Source organism: Hirundo rustica, unplaced genomic scaffold (assembly GCF_015227805.2).
Source record: "Hirundo rustica isolate bHirRus1 unplaced genomic scaffold, bHirRus1.pri.v3 unplaced_BUSCO_281245at7742, whole genome shotgun sequence".
Lineage (NCBI taxonomy): Eukaryota > Metazoa > Chordata > Aves > Passeriformes > Hirundinidae > Hirundo > Hirundo rustica.
The window spans coordinates 47,266-65,951 of record NW_026690719.1 but is presented as its reverse complement, the minus strand read 5'-3'; the positions used below and the strand labels follow the sequence as shown (position 1 = coordinate 65,951).

Here is an 18,686-nt window from a genome sequence, read left to right as displayed (position 1 = left end):
TTCAGGTTTTTCAGGACATTCCAAGGTTTTATGGAATATTCCGGGTTTTTTTCCCAGGATTTTCCCCCACCCAAGCTCCCGCCCCTCCGGAAAAACCGAATCCCAAAGAAAATTCCAGCAGCTCCAGGGAGAGAGAAAGAAATCCGTTTATTGGGAAAATTCCTGGGGGAAAACTCGGGAAAAATCCGACAGGAAAATCCAACCCCAGCCTTGGGAAAATCTGAGCTGGAAAATCGGGAAAATCCAACCGGAAAATTCGGGAAAATCCGGCAAAAAACCTTGGGAAAATCCAAATCCCAGAGGGAAAATTCGACGCCAAAAATTGGGAAAATTCAACTGGAAAATTTGGGAAAAATCTGAGCTAAAACGAGGGAAAATCCGACGGGAAGAGTTGGGAATTCCAACCCAAAACTGGGAAAAATCCAACCCCTGAAAAAGTGGGAAAGAAAACGAGGGAAATTCCAACCGGAAACTTGGGAAAATCGGGAAAATCCGACCCTGAACTTGGGAGAATCCGAGCAGAAAACTTGGAAAATCCGAGCTGGAAAATCGGGAAAAAATCCACTAAAAACTGCTGGAAAATCCAACCCCAAACTTGGGAAATTCCAGCCTAAAAAAAACGGGAAAATCTGACCTAAAAAATCTGGGAGAATCCGTCCCAGAAATCCAGGAATGGGAGGAGCGGAATTCCAAAAATTCCATGGAACTGGGATCGGCTCCGGAGCCACGGCCGGGCGGAAACCCCGGGAATGTCGGGGATTGGGAAATCCGGGGATGTCGGGGCTCTGGAAATCCAGGAATGTTGGGGTTTGGGAAATCTGGAATGTCGGGGATTGGGAAATCCGGGAATGTTGGGGTTGGGAAATCTGGGAATGTCGGGGATTGGGAAATCCGGGAAGGGAATGTTGGGTTTGGGAAACCCGGGAATGTCGGGGTCTGGAAATCCAGGAATCTTGGGTTTGGGAAATCTGGGAATGTCGGGTTTGGGAAATCCGGGAATGTCGGGGTCTGGAAATCTGGGAATATCGGGGATGGGAAGTGTGGGAATGTCAGAGCTCTGGAGCTGCATCTCTGGAAATCTGGGAATGTCCTTGCTCTGGGAATCTGGGAATTCCATAGCTCTAGAATTCCAGGAATTCCAGGCTCCATAAACCCCGAAGTGTCAAGGCCCTGGGAATTCGGGAATTCCGTGGCTCCGGAAATCTGGGAATGCCACGCTCTGGAAATCTGGGGAATTCCAGGCTCTATAAACCCGGGGATGTCATCACTCCCGGAATCTGGGAATGTCAGAGCTCCGGAATTCTGGGAATTCCGCAAACCAGGAAGGTCATGGCTCTGGGAATCTGGGAATGTCAGGGCTCTGGGAATGTCAGAGCTCCGGAATTCCGGGAATTCTGCAAAGCCGGGAACGTCAGAGTCTGGAAATCCGGGAATTCCAGGATCCATGAAATCTGGGAATTCCAGGCTCCATGAACCTGGGGATGTCAGGGCTATGGGAATCTGGGAATGTCAGAGCTCCGGAATTCCGGGAATTCTGCAAAGCTGGGAACGTCAGGGCTCTGGGAATTTGGGAATGTCAGGGCTCTGGGAATGTCAGAGCTCCGGAATTCCGGGAATTCTACAAAGCCGGGGAATGTCAGAGTCTGGGAATCTGGGAACATCAGAGTCTGGGAATGACAGAGTCTGGGAATCTGGGAACTCTGCGGCTACAGAATTCCAGGAATTCTGCAAAGCCGGGAATGTCAGGGCTCTGGGAATGTCAGAGCTCCGGAATTCTGGGAATTCTGCAAAGCCGGGGAACGTCAGAGTCTGGGAATCTGGGAACGTCAGAGTCTGGGAATGACAGAGTCTGGGAATCTGGGAATGTCAGGGCTCCGGAATCCCGGGAATCCCGCAAACCCGGGAACGCCGCGGCTCCGGAATCCCGGGAATCCCTCAAACCCGGGGAAACGCCGCGGCTGCGGAATCCCGGGAATGTCAGCGCTCCGGGCGCTCCAGCGCCTGCAGGATGCGCGCCGCCGGCGGGCGCTCCCGGGGTCGCGGGCCGTGCACACCAGGAACAATTCCCGCACGGAATCCTGCGAGGGATCCAGCGCCTCCGGGGGCAGCGGCGGCCGCGAGCCCAGAGCCGCCAGGTAGGAATCCTCGTCGAAGGAATCCTCGGAGCCGGGATCCTCCGAGTCGGAATCCTCTGGAAGGGCGGGAGAGTCAGGAGGGGGAATCCGGGAATCCCGACCCCAGCCCGGGATGAGCCCGGGGGCAGCCCGGGGGATTCTTTGGGAATTCCAGCCCCAAAATTCCCCAAAAAATTCCCCAAAAGTCCCCCAAATCCCAACCCTCTGGCCGTGGGAGCCGTTCCCTGTCCTGGCGTTCCAAGCGCTTTTCCCAAATCCCTCTCCTGGATTGGATCCAGCCCCATCCCAGCTCCTCTCCGGGAAGGAATTTCGGGAATTCCCTGGGAATCTCAGCACTCCAGGAAGGGTCTCCCTGCCCTTTCCCATCCCCGAATTCCATAAAACCCCTCGGGATGGATCCTGAGCCTCCTGGATCCCAGAATCCCGGGATGGTTTGGGATGGGATCCAGGGACCTTCAATCCCATCCCAGGGACACTTCCCACCATCCCAGGGGGATCCAAATCCACCCTCGGACCACTGCCGGGGATCCAGGGATTCTCTGGGAATTCCGGCCCGGCCGGGAATTCCTTCCCAAGATCCCCTTTCCCAGTGGGGAATTCCATTCCCTGCCTCCCGCCCCTCCAGCCCTTTATCCCAAATCCCAGCTCTCCTGGAAAACTCTGGAAAAGGCTCCCAGGATTCCCTGGATCCTTCCCTCATCCAGCTGCACATTCCCAGCTCTCCCAGCCCTGCCATTGGATCCAGCCCCATCCCGACTCCTCTCCGGGAAGGAATTTCGGGAATTCCCTGGGAATCTCAGCACTCCAGGAAGGGTCTCCCTTCCCTTTCCCATCCCGGAATTCCATAAAAACCCCTCGGGATGGATCCTGAGCGTCCTGGATCCCAGAATCCCGGGATGGTTTGGGATGGGATCCAGGGACCTTCAATCCCATCCCAGGGGGGATCCAACCCACCCTCGGACACCGCCGGGGATTCTCCGGGAATTCCGTTCCCAAATCCCTAAATCCCAATCCCAGCATTCCCGGCTCCGTTCCCGTTCCCGGGAATTCCGGACCTGCGGCTCCGGGCAGGTGCGGGACGCTCAGCGCCAGCATCTCCCACAGCGTCAGGCCGAAGGGGAAGATGTCGGAGCGATCCGAGATGATCCCGCCCGGCTCCAGCGCCTCCGGGGGGCTCCAGGGCTCCGTGCCCACGTAGCAGAGATCCGGATCGCTGACTGCCGCGGGAATACCGGGAATGGATCGGGGAATGGGATCGGGATCGCTGACTGCCGCGGGAATAATGGGAATGGAACAGGGAATGGGAAATGGGATTGGGATCGCTGACTGCCGCGGGAATGGGAAATTGGGAATGGGATCGCTGACTGCCGCGGGAATATCGGGAATGGGAACAGGGAATGGGATTGGGATCGCTGACTGCCGCGGGAATATCGGGAATGGGAAACAGGGAATGGGATTGGGATCGCTGACTGCCGCGGGAATATCGGGAATGGGATCGGGATCGCTGACTGCCGCGGGAATATCGGGAATGGGATCGGGGAATGGGATCGGGATCGCTGACTGCCGCAGGAATATCGGGAATGGGAAATTGGGAATGGGATCGGGGAATGGGATCGGGATCGCTGACTGCCGCGGGAATACCGGGAATGGGAAATGGGAATGGGATCAGGATTGCTGACTGCCGCGGGAATATCGGGAATGGGAATTGGAAATGGGATCGGGATCGCTGACTGCCGCGGGAATATCGGGAATGGGAAATGGGATTGGGATCGGGATCGCTGACTGCCGCGGGAATACCGGGAATGGGAACGGGAATGGGATCGCTGACTGCCGCGGGAATACCGGGAATGGGAAAATGGGATCGCTGACTGCCGCGGGAATACCGGGAATGGGAAATTGGGAATGGGATCGCTGACTGCCGCGGGAATACCGGGAATGGGAACAGGGATCGGGATCGCTGACTGCCGCGGGAATACCGGGAATGGGAAATGGGATCAGGATCGCTGACTGCCGCGGGAATACCGGGAATGGGGAATTGGGAATGGGTGGGAATCGGGATCGCTGACTGCCGCGGGAATACCGGGAATGGGAATGGGATCGGGATCGCTGACTGCCGCGGGAATACCGGGAATGGGATCGGGGAATGGGATCGGGATCGCTGACTGCCGCGGGAATATCGGGAATGGGGAATTGGGAGTGGGATCGGGATCGCTGACTGCCGCGGGGGAATATCGGGAATGGGAAATTGGGAATGGGGAATTGGGAATGGGATCGGGATCGCTGACTGCCGCGGGAATACCGGGAACAGGGAATGGGATCGGGATCGCTGACTGCCGCGGGAATATCGGGAATGGGAAATGGGAATGGGATCGGGATTGCTGACTGCAACGGGAATATGGTAATGGGGAATGGGAATATTGGGAATTGGGATCGGGCTCGCTGACTGCCGCGGGAATATCGGGAATGGGACTGGGAATGGGAATTGGGAACGGGGAACTGGGGTTGGGATCGGGAAATTGGGAATGGGAATTTGGATTGGGAACAGGATTGGGATCACTGACTGGAATGGGAATGAGGATTGGGAATGGGAATTGGGATCAGGATCGCTGACTGGAACGGGAATGGGAACGGGGATTGGGAACGGGATCAGGATCACTGACTGGAATGGGAATGGGAAATTGGGAATGAGGATTGGGAACTGGGATTGGGAATTGGGATCACTGATTGGAATCAGAATGAGGAATTGGGATTGGGAATTGGGATCAGGAATTGGGATTGGGATCGCTGACTGCAATGAGAATGGGGAGTGGGAATCGGGATTGGGAGCGGGAATGGGGATCGGGAATTGGGATCGCTGACTGCAACAGGAGCGGGATTCAGAATGGGACTCGGATTGGAAACAGGATCAGGAATGGGATCACTGAGGGGAATTGGTTGGGAATTTGTCGGGAATTTGTTGGGAATTTGTCGGGAATTCCAGGAATTTGTTGAGAATTCTGGGAATTGGTTGGGAATTCCAGGAATTTGTTGAGAATTCTGGGAATTGGTCAGGAATTGGTTGGGAATTCTGGGAATTGGTTGGGAATTCTGGGATTTTTTTTGAGAATTCTGGGAATTGGTCAGGAACTTGTTGGTAATTTCCAGGAATTTGCCAGGAATTCTGGGAATTCGTCAGGAATTCCAGGAATTCGTTGAGAATCCTGGGAACTGGTCGGGAATTTTGTCGGGGATTTCTGGGAACCTGTCGGGAATTTGCCGGGAATTTTGGGAATTTGCCGGGAATTCTGGGAATCTCCCGCGGAATCCCCACCCTGCATGTTGTGGTCCAGCGGCAGGGAGACGCCGACGTCGCAGATCTTGACGTCCTGGAAGTCGCCGCGCACGACGACGTTCGGGGACTTGACGTCGCCGTGGAGCAGCCGCTGCTCCGTGTGCAGGTACTGCCGGGAAAAAAACGGCGGGAAAAACAGTGGGAAAAACGGCGGGAAATTATGGGAAAAACAGCGGGAAATTATGGGAAAAACGGCGGGAAACAATGGGAAAAACAGCGGGAAACAATGGGGAAAACAGCGGGAAAAACGGCGGGAAATTATGGGAAAAACAGCAGGAAAAACGGCGGGAAATTATGGGAAAAACAGCGGGAAACAATGGGAAAAAAACAATGGGAAAACAGCGGGGGAACAACGGGGAAAACAGCGGGAAAAACAATGGGAAAACAGCGGGAAAAAAACAGCGGGGGAAACAACGGGGAAAACAGCGGGAAAAACAACGGGAAAACAGCGGGAAACAATGGGAAAAACAGCGGGAAATTATGGGGAAAAACAGCGGGGGAAACAATGGGAAAAACAATGGGAAAACAGCGGGAAAAACAGCGGGAAAAACAGCGGGAAAAACAGTGGGAAAAACAGTGGGAAACAATGGGGAAAACAGCAGGAAACAATGGGAAAACAGCGGGAAAAACATGGGAAAAACAGCGGGGAAACAATGGGAAACAGCGGGAAAAACAGCGGGAAATTATGGGAAAAACAGCGGGAAACAATGGGAAAAACAATGGGAAAACAGCGGGGGAAACAACGGGGAAAACAGCAGGAAAAACAATGGGAAAACAACAGAAAAACAGTGGGAAAATAATGGGAAAACGGCAGGAAAAACAGCGGGAAACAACGGGAAAACAGCAGGGAACAGGGGAAAAACAACGGGAAAAACAGTGGGAAACAATGAGAAAACAACGGGAAAACAATGGGAAAAACAGCGGGAAACACAATGGGGAAAACAGAGGGAAAAACAACGGGAAACACAATGGGAAAAGCAGCAGGAAACAACGGGAAAACAGCGGGGGAAACAGCGGGAAAACAATGGGAAAAACAATGGGAAAAACAGGGGGAAAACAGGGGGAAAATATCGGATAAACAGCAGGAAAAACAATGGGAAAACAACAGAAAAACAGTGGGGAAAATAATGGGAAAACAGCAGAAAAACGGCAGGAAAACAGCGGGAAACAACGGGAAAACAGCAGGGAACAGGGGAAAAACTACGGGAAAAACAGTGGGAAACAATGAGAAAACAACGGGAAAACAATGGGAAAAACAGCGGGAAACGCAATGGGAAAAGTGGGAGAGGAGACGGGAAAAACTGCAGGGAAAATGTGGGAAGGGAGCTGGGAAAAGGTGGGAAAAACATGGGCAGAGGGCCAAGAAAAAGTGGGAAGGGAGCCGGGAAACAAACACCGGGAAAAACGTGGGAAGAGAGCTGGGGAAAAAACCAGGAAAAGGTGGGAAGGGAGCTGGGAAAACCACGGGAAAAGGTGGGGAAAAACCATGGGAAAAAGGTGGGAAGAGAGCTGGGAAAAACCATAGGGAAACACAGGAAGAGAGTTTGGAAAAACATGGGAAGAGACTCGGGAAAAGGTGGGAAAGGACCTGGGAAAAGGTGGGAAGAGAATGGGAAAAATGTGGGACGAGACCCGGGAAGAGAGCTGGGAAAAGGTGGGAAGAGAATAGGGAAAAACACGTGGAAAAACGTGGGAAGAGAGTCAGGAAAAACGTGGGAAAAGACCCTGGAAAAAGTGGGAAGAGACTCGGGGAAAAACACGTGGAAAAACGTGGGAAGAGAGTCAGGAAAACTTGGGAAAAGACCCCGGAAAAAAATGGGAAGAGACTCTGGAAAAACATGGTAAGAGCCCTGGGAAAAGCTGTCGGATTTGGGAGAATTTTTGGAGGGGAGGGAAAATCCTGGATCCAGCTGGGAATCCTCAGGGGCGGCCGGGAATCCGCGGATTTCGGGTTTTTATGGATTCCGACCCTGGCGCTCAGCGGTTCCGGCTTTTCCTCGGGCGTTCCCAGAGGTTCTCTGGGAATTCCTTCCCAAATCCCACCCAAATTCCCTTTTCCAGGGAATTCCATCCGTTCCCAGCCTGGGATTGGATCCAGCCCCATGCCGACTCGTCTCCGGGAAGGAATTTCGGGAATTCCCTGGGAATCTCAGCACTCCAGGAAGGGTCTCCCTTCCCTTTCCCATCCCTGAATTCCATAAAAACCCCTCGGGATGGATCCTGAGCGTCCTGGATCCCAGAATCCCGGGATGGTTTGGGATGGGATCCAGGGACCTTCAATCCCATCCCAGGGACACTTCCCACCATCCCAGGGGGATCCAAATCCACCCTCGGACACTGCCGGGGATCCAGGGATTCTCTGGGAATTCCAGCCCGGCCGGGAATTCCTTCCCAACCCCTCCAGCAGCGGGAAAACCGCCCCGGTTCCCCTTTTTCCCCGGATTTTTTTCCCCGTAATCCCTGGGGTTTTTTTCCCCAGATTTTTCCCGGTGTTTATTCCCGGTGTTTATTCCCGGCGTTTATTCCCGGCGTTTTTTCCCGGCGTTCGTTCCCGCCCGTACCTGCAGCGCCCTGGCCACGCTGAGCGCCACGTGCAGGATCTGCGCCGCCGGGAACATTCCCAGGCGCCGCTCCCGGCGCTCCTCGATCAGCGCCTGCAGGGAATTCTCGCCCCCGAACTCCATGGCCAGGCACAGGCTCCCGTCAGGAGCCGCCGTCAGCGCCCGGTACCCTGGGAACGGCGGGAATAACGGCGGGAAAAACGGGATCAGCGGGGATAACGGGATCGACGGGGATAACGGGGGCAGCGGGGATAACGGGATCAACGGGAATGACAGGAATAACGGGAATAACCGGAAAAGCAGTAATGACGGGAATGACAGGGGCAGCGGGAATGACGGGGGCAGCGGGAAAAACAGGATCAACGGGGATAACGGGATCAACGGGAATAACGGGATCAATGGGAATGACAGGAATAACAGGATCAGCGGGAATAACGGGAATAACATGAACAGCAGTAATGACGGGAATAACGGATCAGCAGGAATAACGGGATCAATGGGAATAATGGGGGCAGCGGGAATAACAGGATCAATGGGAATAACAGGATCAACGGGGATAACGGGAATAACAGGAACAGCGGTAATGACAGGAATAACGGGATCAGTGGGAATAACAGGGGCAGCGGTAATGACGGGAATAACGGGATCAGCGGGAATAACAGGAACAGCGGTAATGACGGGAATAACGGGATCAATGGGAATAACGGGAATAACAGGAAAAGCGGTAATGACGGGAATAACGGGATCAATGGGAATAACGGGATCAATGGGAATAACAGGGGCAGCGGGAATAACAGGAACAGCGGTAATGACGGGAATAATGGGATCAACGGGAATAATGGGATCAACGGGAATAACGGGATCAATGGGAATAACGGGGGCAGCAGGAATAACGGGAACAGTGGGAATGACAGGAATAACAGGATCAGTGGGAATGACAGGAATAACGGGATCAAGGGGAATAACGGGGGCAGCGGGAATGACAGGAATGACAGGAACAGAGGGCATAACGGGAATAATGGCAGCAGGGATAACGGGGGCAGCGGGAATGGGAATGACAGGAATAACGGGAACAGAGGGCGTAACGGGAATAACGGGGGTAGCAGGAATAATGGGATCAATGGGAATAACGGGGATAATGAGGGCAGCGGAGATAACGGGAATAACGGGGCAACAGGAATAACGGGAGCAGCGGGAATGGGAATGACGGGAATAACGGGGATAACGGGGGCAGTGGGAATGGAATGACGGGAATAACGGGGGGCAGCGGGAATGGGAATGACGGGAATAACGGGGGCAGCGGGAATGGGAATGACAGGAATAACGGGGGCAGCGGGAATGGGAATGACGGGAATAATGGGGGCAGCGGGAATAACAGGGATAACGGGGGCAGTGGGAATGGGAATGACGGGAATAACGGGATCAACGGGGATAACGGGAGCAGCGGGAATAACTGGAGTAACGGGATCAGTGGGGTCAGCGGGAATGGGATCAGCAGGAATGGGAATAACGCGGTCAGCGGGAACGGATCAACCAGGTCAGTGGGGTCAGCGGGAATGGGAATAACGGGATCAGAGGGAATGGGATCAGCCAGATCAGCGGGGTCAGCAGGAATGGGAATAATGGGATCAGCGGGGTCAGCAGGAATGGGAATGGATCAACGGGATCGGTGGGATCAATGGGAACGGATCCCTGGGAATGGGATCTGTGGGAGCAATGAGATCTGTGGGAATGGCATCAGTGGGATCCATGGGATTGGATTCTTGGGATCAATGAGATCCATGGGATCAACGGGAATGGATCAATGGGAGCGGGATTCGTGGGAATGGGATGGGATTAGGAATTGGATCCGTGGGAAAGGGATGGGAATGGGATCTGTGGGAACAGGGGAGCAGCAACAATCATGGGAGCAGCCTCGGATGGGATTGGTGGGATTTCAATCCCTGAGCATTCCCGGGATCCATCCCTGAGCATTCCCGGGGATCCAGCCCTGACCATTCCCTGGGAATTCCAAAGGCACGGGCAGGTCTGGAATTCCCAAATCCCGCTCAGCTCCCTTTGGAATTGGCTCCACCCCCTCTATTCCCAACAAATCCAACCCCTCCATTCCCAAGGATCCCAATCCCATTCCCAGGAATGCCTTTCCAAGGATTCCCACCCCCATTCCCAAAGATCCTGCCCGTTCCCAAGGATCCGGCCCCATCCCCTCAGAATTCCCACTCCATTCCCAAGGCTCCAGTCCCATTCCCATGGATCCCATTCCCGCTGGATTCCCACCCCATTCCCAAGGATCCATTCCTGTGTCCCCATTCCCATTCCTGTTCTCATTCCCCATTCCCATCATTCCCCATTCCCCATTCCCACCATTCCCCATTCCCCAGTTCCCCATTCCCATCATTCCCATTCCCAGCAGGGCCCAGGCCCATCATTTCCCATTCCCAGCAGGGCCCAGGCCCATCATTTCCCATTCCCATCAGGGCCCATTCCCATCATTTCCCAGGCCCCAGGCCATCAGGCCCCATTCCCATTCCCCTTCCCCAGGCCCAGGCCCATCAGGCCCAGGACCCCGGGCCCAGGCCCAGCAGGGCCCATTCCCAGCAGGGCCCAGGCCCAGGCCCATCAGGGCCCAGGCCCAGGCCAGCAGGCCCCAGGCCCATTCCCAGCAGGCCCAGGCCCCGGGCCCAGGCCCAGCAGGCCCCAGGGCCCAGGCCCCAGGCCCAGCAGGCCCCAGGCCCCAGGCCCAGCAGGCCCCAGGCCCCAGGCCCAGCAGGCCCCCCTTCCCCAGGCCCCCAGGCCCCTTCCCCAGGCCCCGGCCCCAGGCCCCGGCCCAGCAGGCCCATCAGGGCCCATTCCCCAGGCCCAGGCCCCAGGGCCCAGGCCCAGCAGGGCCCAGGCCCAGGCCCAGCAGGGCCCAGGCCCAGCAGGCCCAGGCCCCATTCCCAGCAGGCCCAGGCCCCAGGGCCCAGGCCCAGCAGGCCCACCAGGCCCCATTCCCACCAGGCCCCAGGCCCACCAGGCCCCCAGGCCCCAGGCCCAGCAGGCCCAGCAGGCCCAGCAGGCCCACCATTCCCAGCAGGCCCCAGGCCCATTCCCACCAGGCCCCAGGCCCCATTCCCAGCAGGCCCATCAGGCCCAGCAGGCACATCAGGCCCAGCAGGCCCATCAGGCCCAGCAGGCCCCAGGCCCCAGGCCCCAGGCCCCAGGCCCAGCAGGCCCCAGGCCCACGCCCAGCGGCCCGTCCCCATTCCCATCAGGAACCATTCCCAGCAGGCCCCATTCCCATCAGGCCCCATTCCCATCAGGCCCCATTCCCAGCATTCCCCAGTCCCATCAGGCCCCATTCCCATCATTCCCATTCCCATCATTCCATTCCCATCATTTCCCACTCCCATCATTTCCCACTCCCCATTCCCCAGTCCCCATCATTCCCCATTCCCCATTCCCAGCATTTCCCAGGCCCCAGGCCCCATCATTCCCCATTCCCATCATTCCCATTTCCCATTCTTCCCATTCCCCTTCCCCATTCCCCATTCCCCATTCCCATCATTCCCCATTCCCCTTTCCCCATTCCCCATTCCCCATTCCTCATTCCCATTCCCATCATTTCCATTCCCATCATTTCCATTCCCATCATTCCCCATTCCCCATTCCCATCATTCCCATCATTCCCATCATTCCCATCATTCCCATCATTCCCCATTCCCATCATTCCCCATTCCCATCATTCCCCATTCCCCATTCCCATCATTCCTGTTCCCATCATTCCCACCATTCCCACCATTCCCACCGTTCCCGGACCCCACCCACCCACGATGTTGGGGTGCCGCAGGCTCCGCAGGGTCCGCGCCTCCTCCCGGAGTCTCCGTTGGAAGAGGCTCCGCTGGCTCTGGGAGCAGCCGGAGTTGATTTTCTTCACGGCCCAGGGGGAGCGGGACAACCCCCGCGGGGACCTGGGCGGGAAAAGCGCCGGAATTCCCACAGGGAATTCCCAAAGGAGCGGGACAACCCCCACGGGGACCTGGGCGGGAAAAACGCCGGAATTCCCACAGGGAATTCCATGGGGAGCGGGACAATCCCCGCGGGGACCTGGGCGGGAAAAACTCCCAATTTTTTCCAGGATTCTCCCTCCCCTCCAAAAATTCTCCCAAATCCGACGCCTTTTCCCAGGGCTCTTCCCATGCTTTTCCCGGCTCTCATCCCACATTTTTCCCATATTTTTCCCACGGTTTTCCTGGTCCCTTCCCACATTTTTCCCAAGTCTCTTCTCATCTCTTTCCAGGATCTTTTCCCATGTTTCTCCCGGGGCTCTTCCCGGATTTTCCCAGTCTCTTCCCATGTTTTTTCCAGGTCTTTTCCCGCCTTTTCCCGAATTTTTTCCCACATTTTTCCCGGCTCTCTTCCCACGTTTTTCCATGTGTTTTTTCCAAGTCTCTTCCCACCTTGTCCCAGGGCTTTTCCCACCTTGTCCCATGTCTCTTCCCAGGTTTTGGGCAGGGAATTCCAGGGGAACTGGGGGAATTCCCGAGGGAATCGGGAACGGGATCCTGGCGGATTCCTCCGGGGCAGATCCAGGGAAAGGGGATTTGGATCTGTTCCCGTTTCCGGAGGGAGCCGGGGTTTGGGATGGAGCCCAGATCCTTGGGAAAGGGCTATCCCAAAAAATATGGGACTGAAATCCCGGAATTCCAGACAGGCAAAGGGGTATCCCAAAAAAACAGAGCCCAGAATCCCTGGGAAAGGGGTATCCCAAAAAAAACAAAGCCCAGATCCTTGGGAAGGGATATCCCCCCAAAAAAAAGAGCCCAAAATCCTGGAATTCCAGTCAAGGAAAGGGATATCCCAAAATAACGGAGCCCAAAATCCCTGGGAAAGGGATATCCCAAAAAAATGGAGACCGAAATCTCGGAATTCCAGCCAGGGAAAAGGGTATCCCAAAATAACGGTGCCCAGATCCTTGGGAAAGGGGTATCCCAAAAAAACAGAGCCCAAAATCCCAGAATTCCAGCCAAGGAAAGGGATATCCCAAAAATATGGAGACTGAAATCCCGGAATTCCAGCCAAGGAAAGGGATATCCCAAAAAAACTGGGACCGAAATCCCGGAATTCCAGCCAGGGAAAGGGATATCCCAAAAAAAGAGCCCAGAATCCCAGGGAAAGGGATATCCCAAAAAAACAGAGCCCAAAATCCTGGAATTCCAGTCTGGAAAAGGGATACCCCAAAAAAAAGGGAGACCAAATCCCAGAATTCCCAGGAATGGAGCCCAGATCCCGGAATTCCAGCCTGGGAAAGGGATATCCTAAAATAACAGAGCCCCAAATCCTGGAATTCCAGGAATGGAGCCCAGATCCCGGAATTCCAGCCTGGGAAAGGGATATCCCAAAAAAGCAGAGCTCAGAATCCCCAGGAAAGGGATATCCCAAAAAAAAACCCAGCCCAAATCCCAGAATTCCTGCCAGGACAGCGTTATCCCAAAGTAACGGAGCCCAGATCCCGGAATTCCCAGGAACAGAGCCCAGATCCCGGAATTCCCGCCAGGACCGCGTTATCCCGAATTAACGGAGCCCAGATCCTGGAATTCCCGCCAGGACAGCGTCATCCCAAATTAACGGAGCCCAGATCCCGGAATTCCCAGGAACAGAGCCCAGATCCCAGAATTCCCGCCAGGACAGCGTTATCCCGAATTAACGGAGCCCAGATCCCGGAATTCCCGCCAGGACAGCGTTATCCCGAATTAACGGAGCCCAGATCCCGGAATTCCCGCCAGGACAGCATTATCCCGAATTAACGGAGCCCAGATCCCGGAATTCCCGCCAGGACAGCGTTATCCCGAATTAACGGAGCCCAGATCCCGGAATTCCCGCCAGGACAGCGTTATCCCGAATTAACGGAGCCCAGATCCCGGAATTCCCGCCAGGACAGCGTTATCCCGAATTAACGGAGCCCAGATCCCGGAATTCCCGCCAGGACAGCGTTATCCCGAATTAACGGAGCCCAGATCCCGGAATTCCCAGGAACAGAGCCCAGATCCCGGAATTCCCGCCAGGACAGCGTTATCCCGAATTAACGGCGCCCAGATCCCGGGATTCCCGCCAGGACAGCGTTATCCCGAATTAACGGAGCCCGGATCCCGGAATTCCCGCCAGGACAGCGTTATCCCGAATTAACGGAGCCCGGATCCCGGAATTCCCGCCAGGACAGCGTTATCCCGAATCGCCGCGCTCCTCCCCGCCTCCGCAGATCCCAAATCCCCTCCTCGGGCTCCGCATCCAGGGGCAGGAAAATCGGGATGGTGCCGAGCTCCCGGCTCCTTTTCCAGCCCCGTTCCTGGGGGATTTCCCGGGATAACCGTTCCCGACGCCGTTCCCGACCTTTTCATCAGGTAGACGCTGACTCCGGTGCCGAATCCCAACTTCTGCATGAAGGGAGAGGCCGGGATGGTGACGGACACGGCGCCGGCATCTGCAGGGAGAATTCCCGGGAAAATCCGGGATCGGGAACTTGCGGGATTCTGGGAAGGATTCGCCGTTCCCGGCGGGATTGGGAAGGGCCGGAATTCCCGGAGCTCCTTCCCAAAGCGTTCCCCGATTTTTTTGGGAGTTTTGGATTTTTGGGAAAGCTCCTTCCCAACCCCCCCCCCTCGTTTGTCTCCCGATGTTTTCCCGAATTCCAGCTCCGCTCCACGGGTGGGTTTGATCCTAAAAACACGGAGCTGCCGCGGATCCGACCCCGAATTCCAGAGGGGAACAGAGGGAAGAGCAGAGAGCTGGGATGGGGAAAAGCGGGGAAAGCGGGGGAATGGGAATGGAAGGGGGGAATGGGAATGATGGGGTGGGAAAAAACTGGGAATGGGAATGATGGGGTGGGAAACCGGGAATGGGAAAAAGTGGGATAGGAATGATGGGGTGGAAAACCAGGAAACTGGGATGGGGAAAAGTGGGATGGGAAAAAACTGGGATGGGAAAAACTTGGATGGGAGAAGAAACAGGGATGGAAAAGTGGGACGGGAAAAAGTGGGACGGGAAACTCGGATGGGAATTAGGATGGGAAAAACTGGGATGGAAAAACAGGGATGGGAATGATGGGAAGGGAAAAAACTGGGATGGGAAAAAACGGGGATGGGAAATGGGGATGGAAATTGGGACGGACAAAACAGGGATGGGGAAAACAGGAAACAGGGATGGGAATGATGGGATGGGAAACTGATCCCAGCCGATCCCAGGGATTTCCCGCCAAGGATAAAACTGGGAGGAGGAGGAAGGGGAGGGACCGGCAGAGTTTTCCAGGGAATCTGCGGAATTCTCCCAGGAAAAGTCTGGCCCAGGCTCGGAGCAGCCTCTGGAATCCATCCCAGGATTCCGGGTTTGGAATGAGGGCATCTCCCCCTGGAAAAGCCGCCGGGATCATCCCGGGATTCCTCCTGGGAACATTCCGGGATCATCCCGGGATTCCTCCTGGGAATGTTCTGGAATCTCCCGCCATTCCTCCTGGGAATCTTCTGGGATCATCCCTCAATTCCTCGTGAGAATGTTCTGGGATCTCCCACCATTCCCCCTGGGAATGTTCCGGGATCATCCCGCCATTCCTCCTGGGAATGTTCCGGAATCATCCCAGGATTCCTTGTGGGAATGTTCCAGAATTATCCCTCAATTCCTCATGGGACTGTTCTGGGATCATCCCGGGATTCCTCCTGGGAATGTTCTGGGATCTCCCACCATTCCCCCTGGGAATGTTCCGGGATCATCCCGGGATTCCTCCTGGGAACGTTCTGGGATCTCCCTCGATTCCTCCTGGGAATGTTCCGGGATCTCCCGCCATTCCTGGTGGGACTGTTCCGGGATCCTCCTGGGATTCCTCATGGGAATGTTCCGGGATCTCCCCGTGATTCCTCCTGGGAATGTTCCGGAATCATCCCGGGATTCCTTGTGGGAATGTTCCAGGATCATCCCGGGATCCCTCCCGGGAATGTTCCGGGATCTCCCGCCGTTCCTCCTGGGAACGTTCCGGAACTTCCCGCCGTTCCTCACCTTTGTCCCTGCGGGATGTGGCGCTCGGGCACTGGAATGTGTCCATGGAGCCGATCCCGATCCTGATCCCGATCCTGTGGGGACACGGAGCGACACCAACGGCTCTGCGGGGATTGGGGAAATCCCGGATCTGGGAATTCAGGGAACTCCAGGATTCGGGAATTAGGAGGAGATCCTGGATTTGGGAGAGATCCTAGATATGGGAATTGAGGGGTCCTGGATTTGGGAATTCAGGTAAATCCAAGACTGGGGATTTGGAGAAGTGCAGGCTTCAGGAATTGAGGAAGGTCCTGGATTTGGGAATTGGGGAAATCCAGGATTTGAGAATTGAGGGAAGTGCAGGAACTGGAGATCCTGGAAGTGCAGGATTCAGGAATTGGGGAAATCCTGAATTTCGGAATTGGGGGATCCCGGATTTGGGAATTGAAGGAAATCTCAGATTTGGGAATTCAGGGAAGTGCAGGATTTGGGAACTGGAGATCCTGGGTTTGGGAATTGGGGAAATGCAGGATTTGGGAATTGGGGACGATCCTGGGTTTGGGAATTGAGGGAAATTTCAGATTTGGGTAATCCTGAATTTGGGAATTGGGGAGATCCTGGATTCCGGAATTGGGGAAATCCTGGATTTGGGAATTGAGGGAAATCCCAGACTTGGGAACTGGGTACGGTCCTGGGTTTGGGAATTCAGGGAAGTGCAGGATTGGGAATTGGAGATCTTGGATTTGGGAATTGGGGAAGAGCAGGATTTGGGAATTGGGGAAATCCTGAATTCGGGAATTAGGGGATCCTGGATTTGGGAATTGAGGGAAATCTCAGATTTGGGAATTCAGGGAAGTGCAGGATTTGGCAGCTGGGGATCCTGGAACTGGGGAAGTGCAGGATTCGGGAATTCGGGGAGGTCCCACATTTGGGAATTGGGGATCCTGGAACTGGGAACTGGGGGGAGATCCTGGATTTGGGAATTGGGGAAATCCCAGATTCGGGAATTGAGGAAATCCCAGATTCGGGAATTGGGGGGGTCCCGGGTGGGAGGGATCCCAGTTTGGGAATGCAGGGGGAGGAATCCCAAATCAGGGAACTGGCAAAATCCCAAATCAGGGAATGGGGGGAGAAATCCCAAACTGGGGGAATTGGGAAGAAATCCCGGATCAGGGATTTGGGGGAGAAATCCCAAATGGGGGAATTGGGAAATCCCGGATCAGGGATTTGGGGGAGAAATCCCAAATCGGGGAATGGGGGGAGAAATCCCAAACTGGGGAATTGGGAAGAAATCCCGGATCAGGGAATTGGGGAAATCCCAAATCGGGAATGGGGGGGAAATCCCAGATCAGGGAACTGGGGAGAAATCCCACATCTGGAACTGGGGAGAAATCCCAGATCAGGAATGGGGAAATCCTGGATCAGGGATTTGGGGGAGAAATCCCAAATCAGGGAAATGGGGGGATCCAGATCAGGGATTTGGGATGGTCCCAGCTTGGGGGGGGTCCCGGATTTGGGAATTCCGGGCTGGGGCAGGATCCCAGCCCAGGGGTGGGCGCTCCAGGGTTGGGATGTCAGGATTTGGGAATGGGGGGAGGAAAATCCCAGTTTTTTGGGGGGAGGGAGGGAAATTCCCAGCTCCGGGTGGTTCCCGGGAAGAGCCCCCGGACCCAGCTCGGTTCCGATCCCAGGGAATTCCCGGATTCTTTACCCGGTGCCGATCCAGGGAATTCCCGGCTCCTTTACCCGGTGCCGATCCCAGGGAATTCCCGGATTCTTTACCCGGTGCCGATCCCAGGGAACTCCCGGACCCTTTCCCGGTGCCGATCCCAGGGAATTCCCGGATCCCCTCCCGGTGCCGATCCCAGGGAATTCCCGGATCCCCTCCCGGTGCCGATCCCAGGGAATTCCCAGCTCCTTACCCGGTGCCGATCCCAGGGAATTCCCGGATCCTTTTCCCGCTTTTTCCCGCCGTTTTCTGGCGCCGCGTTCGAATCCCGCGCGCGCGCGCGAGCGCCGGCCCCGCCCCTTCCGGGAGGCGCGGCCAATCACGGAGGCGTAATTGAAGCGGGGCCAATGGAGGAGGCGTGTCCGACCAGGGGGCGTGGCCAGAGCGGCGCGGGCAGAGCGGGGGGGCGTGGCCAGCGCGGAGGGGGCGTGGCCTGGGAGCCCGAGCGGTTTCGGGGCGTCCCAGAGCCAATGGGGACTCGGGATTGGGGATTTGGGATTCGGGATTCGGTATTTGGGGCTCCGTGGGGCTGGGAGGGGGCAGGAATGTGGGGCGGGGGCGCGGTGGGGTCACGGGAAACCCGTAAATGGCTCTGAACCCCATAAATACACCTAAAACCCCATAAATACACCTAAAACCCCATAAATACCCCTAAAACCAATAAATATCCCTAAAACCCATAAATACCCCTAAAAACCCCATAAATACACCTAAAACTCCATAAATCTCCCTAAAACCCCATAAATACCCCTAAAACCCCATAAATACACCTAAAACTCCATAAATATCCCTAAAACCCCATAAATACCCCTAAAATCCCATGAATACCCCTAAAACCCATCTCTGCAATCCCATAAATGGCTCTGAACCCCATAAATACCCCTAAAAACCAATAAATATCCCTAAAACCCCATAAATACCCCTAA

The 18,686-nt window shown here is 55.6% G+C and overlaps 1 protein-coding gene across 1 annotated transcript; it reads right to left on the bottom strand.

The window, feature by feature from the left end:
* Positions 1-1,841: 1,841 nt before the first annotated feature.
* PBK (PDZ binding kinase) lies at positions 1,842-18,052 on the bottom strand. The gene is given in 9 exon segments (XM_040054365.2): positions 1,842-2,033; positions 2,036-2,191; positions 3,191-3,352; positions 5,446-5,575; positions 8,028-8,197; positions 11,835-11,977; positions 14,397-14,487; positions 16,053-16,126; positions 17,954-18,052. Coding segments are annotated over 8 exon segments (954 nt in total). The 5' UTR covers positions 16,099-16,126; positions 17,954-18,052; the 3' UTR covers positions 1,842-1,977.
* Between the last annotated feature and the right edge of the window lie 634 nt (positions 18,053-18,686).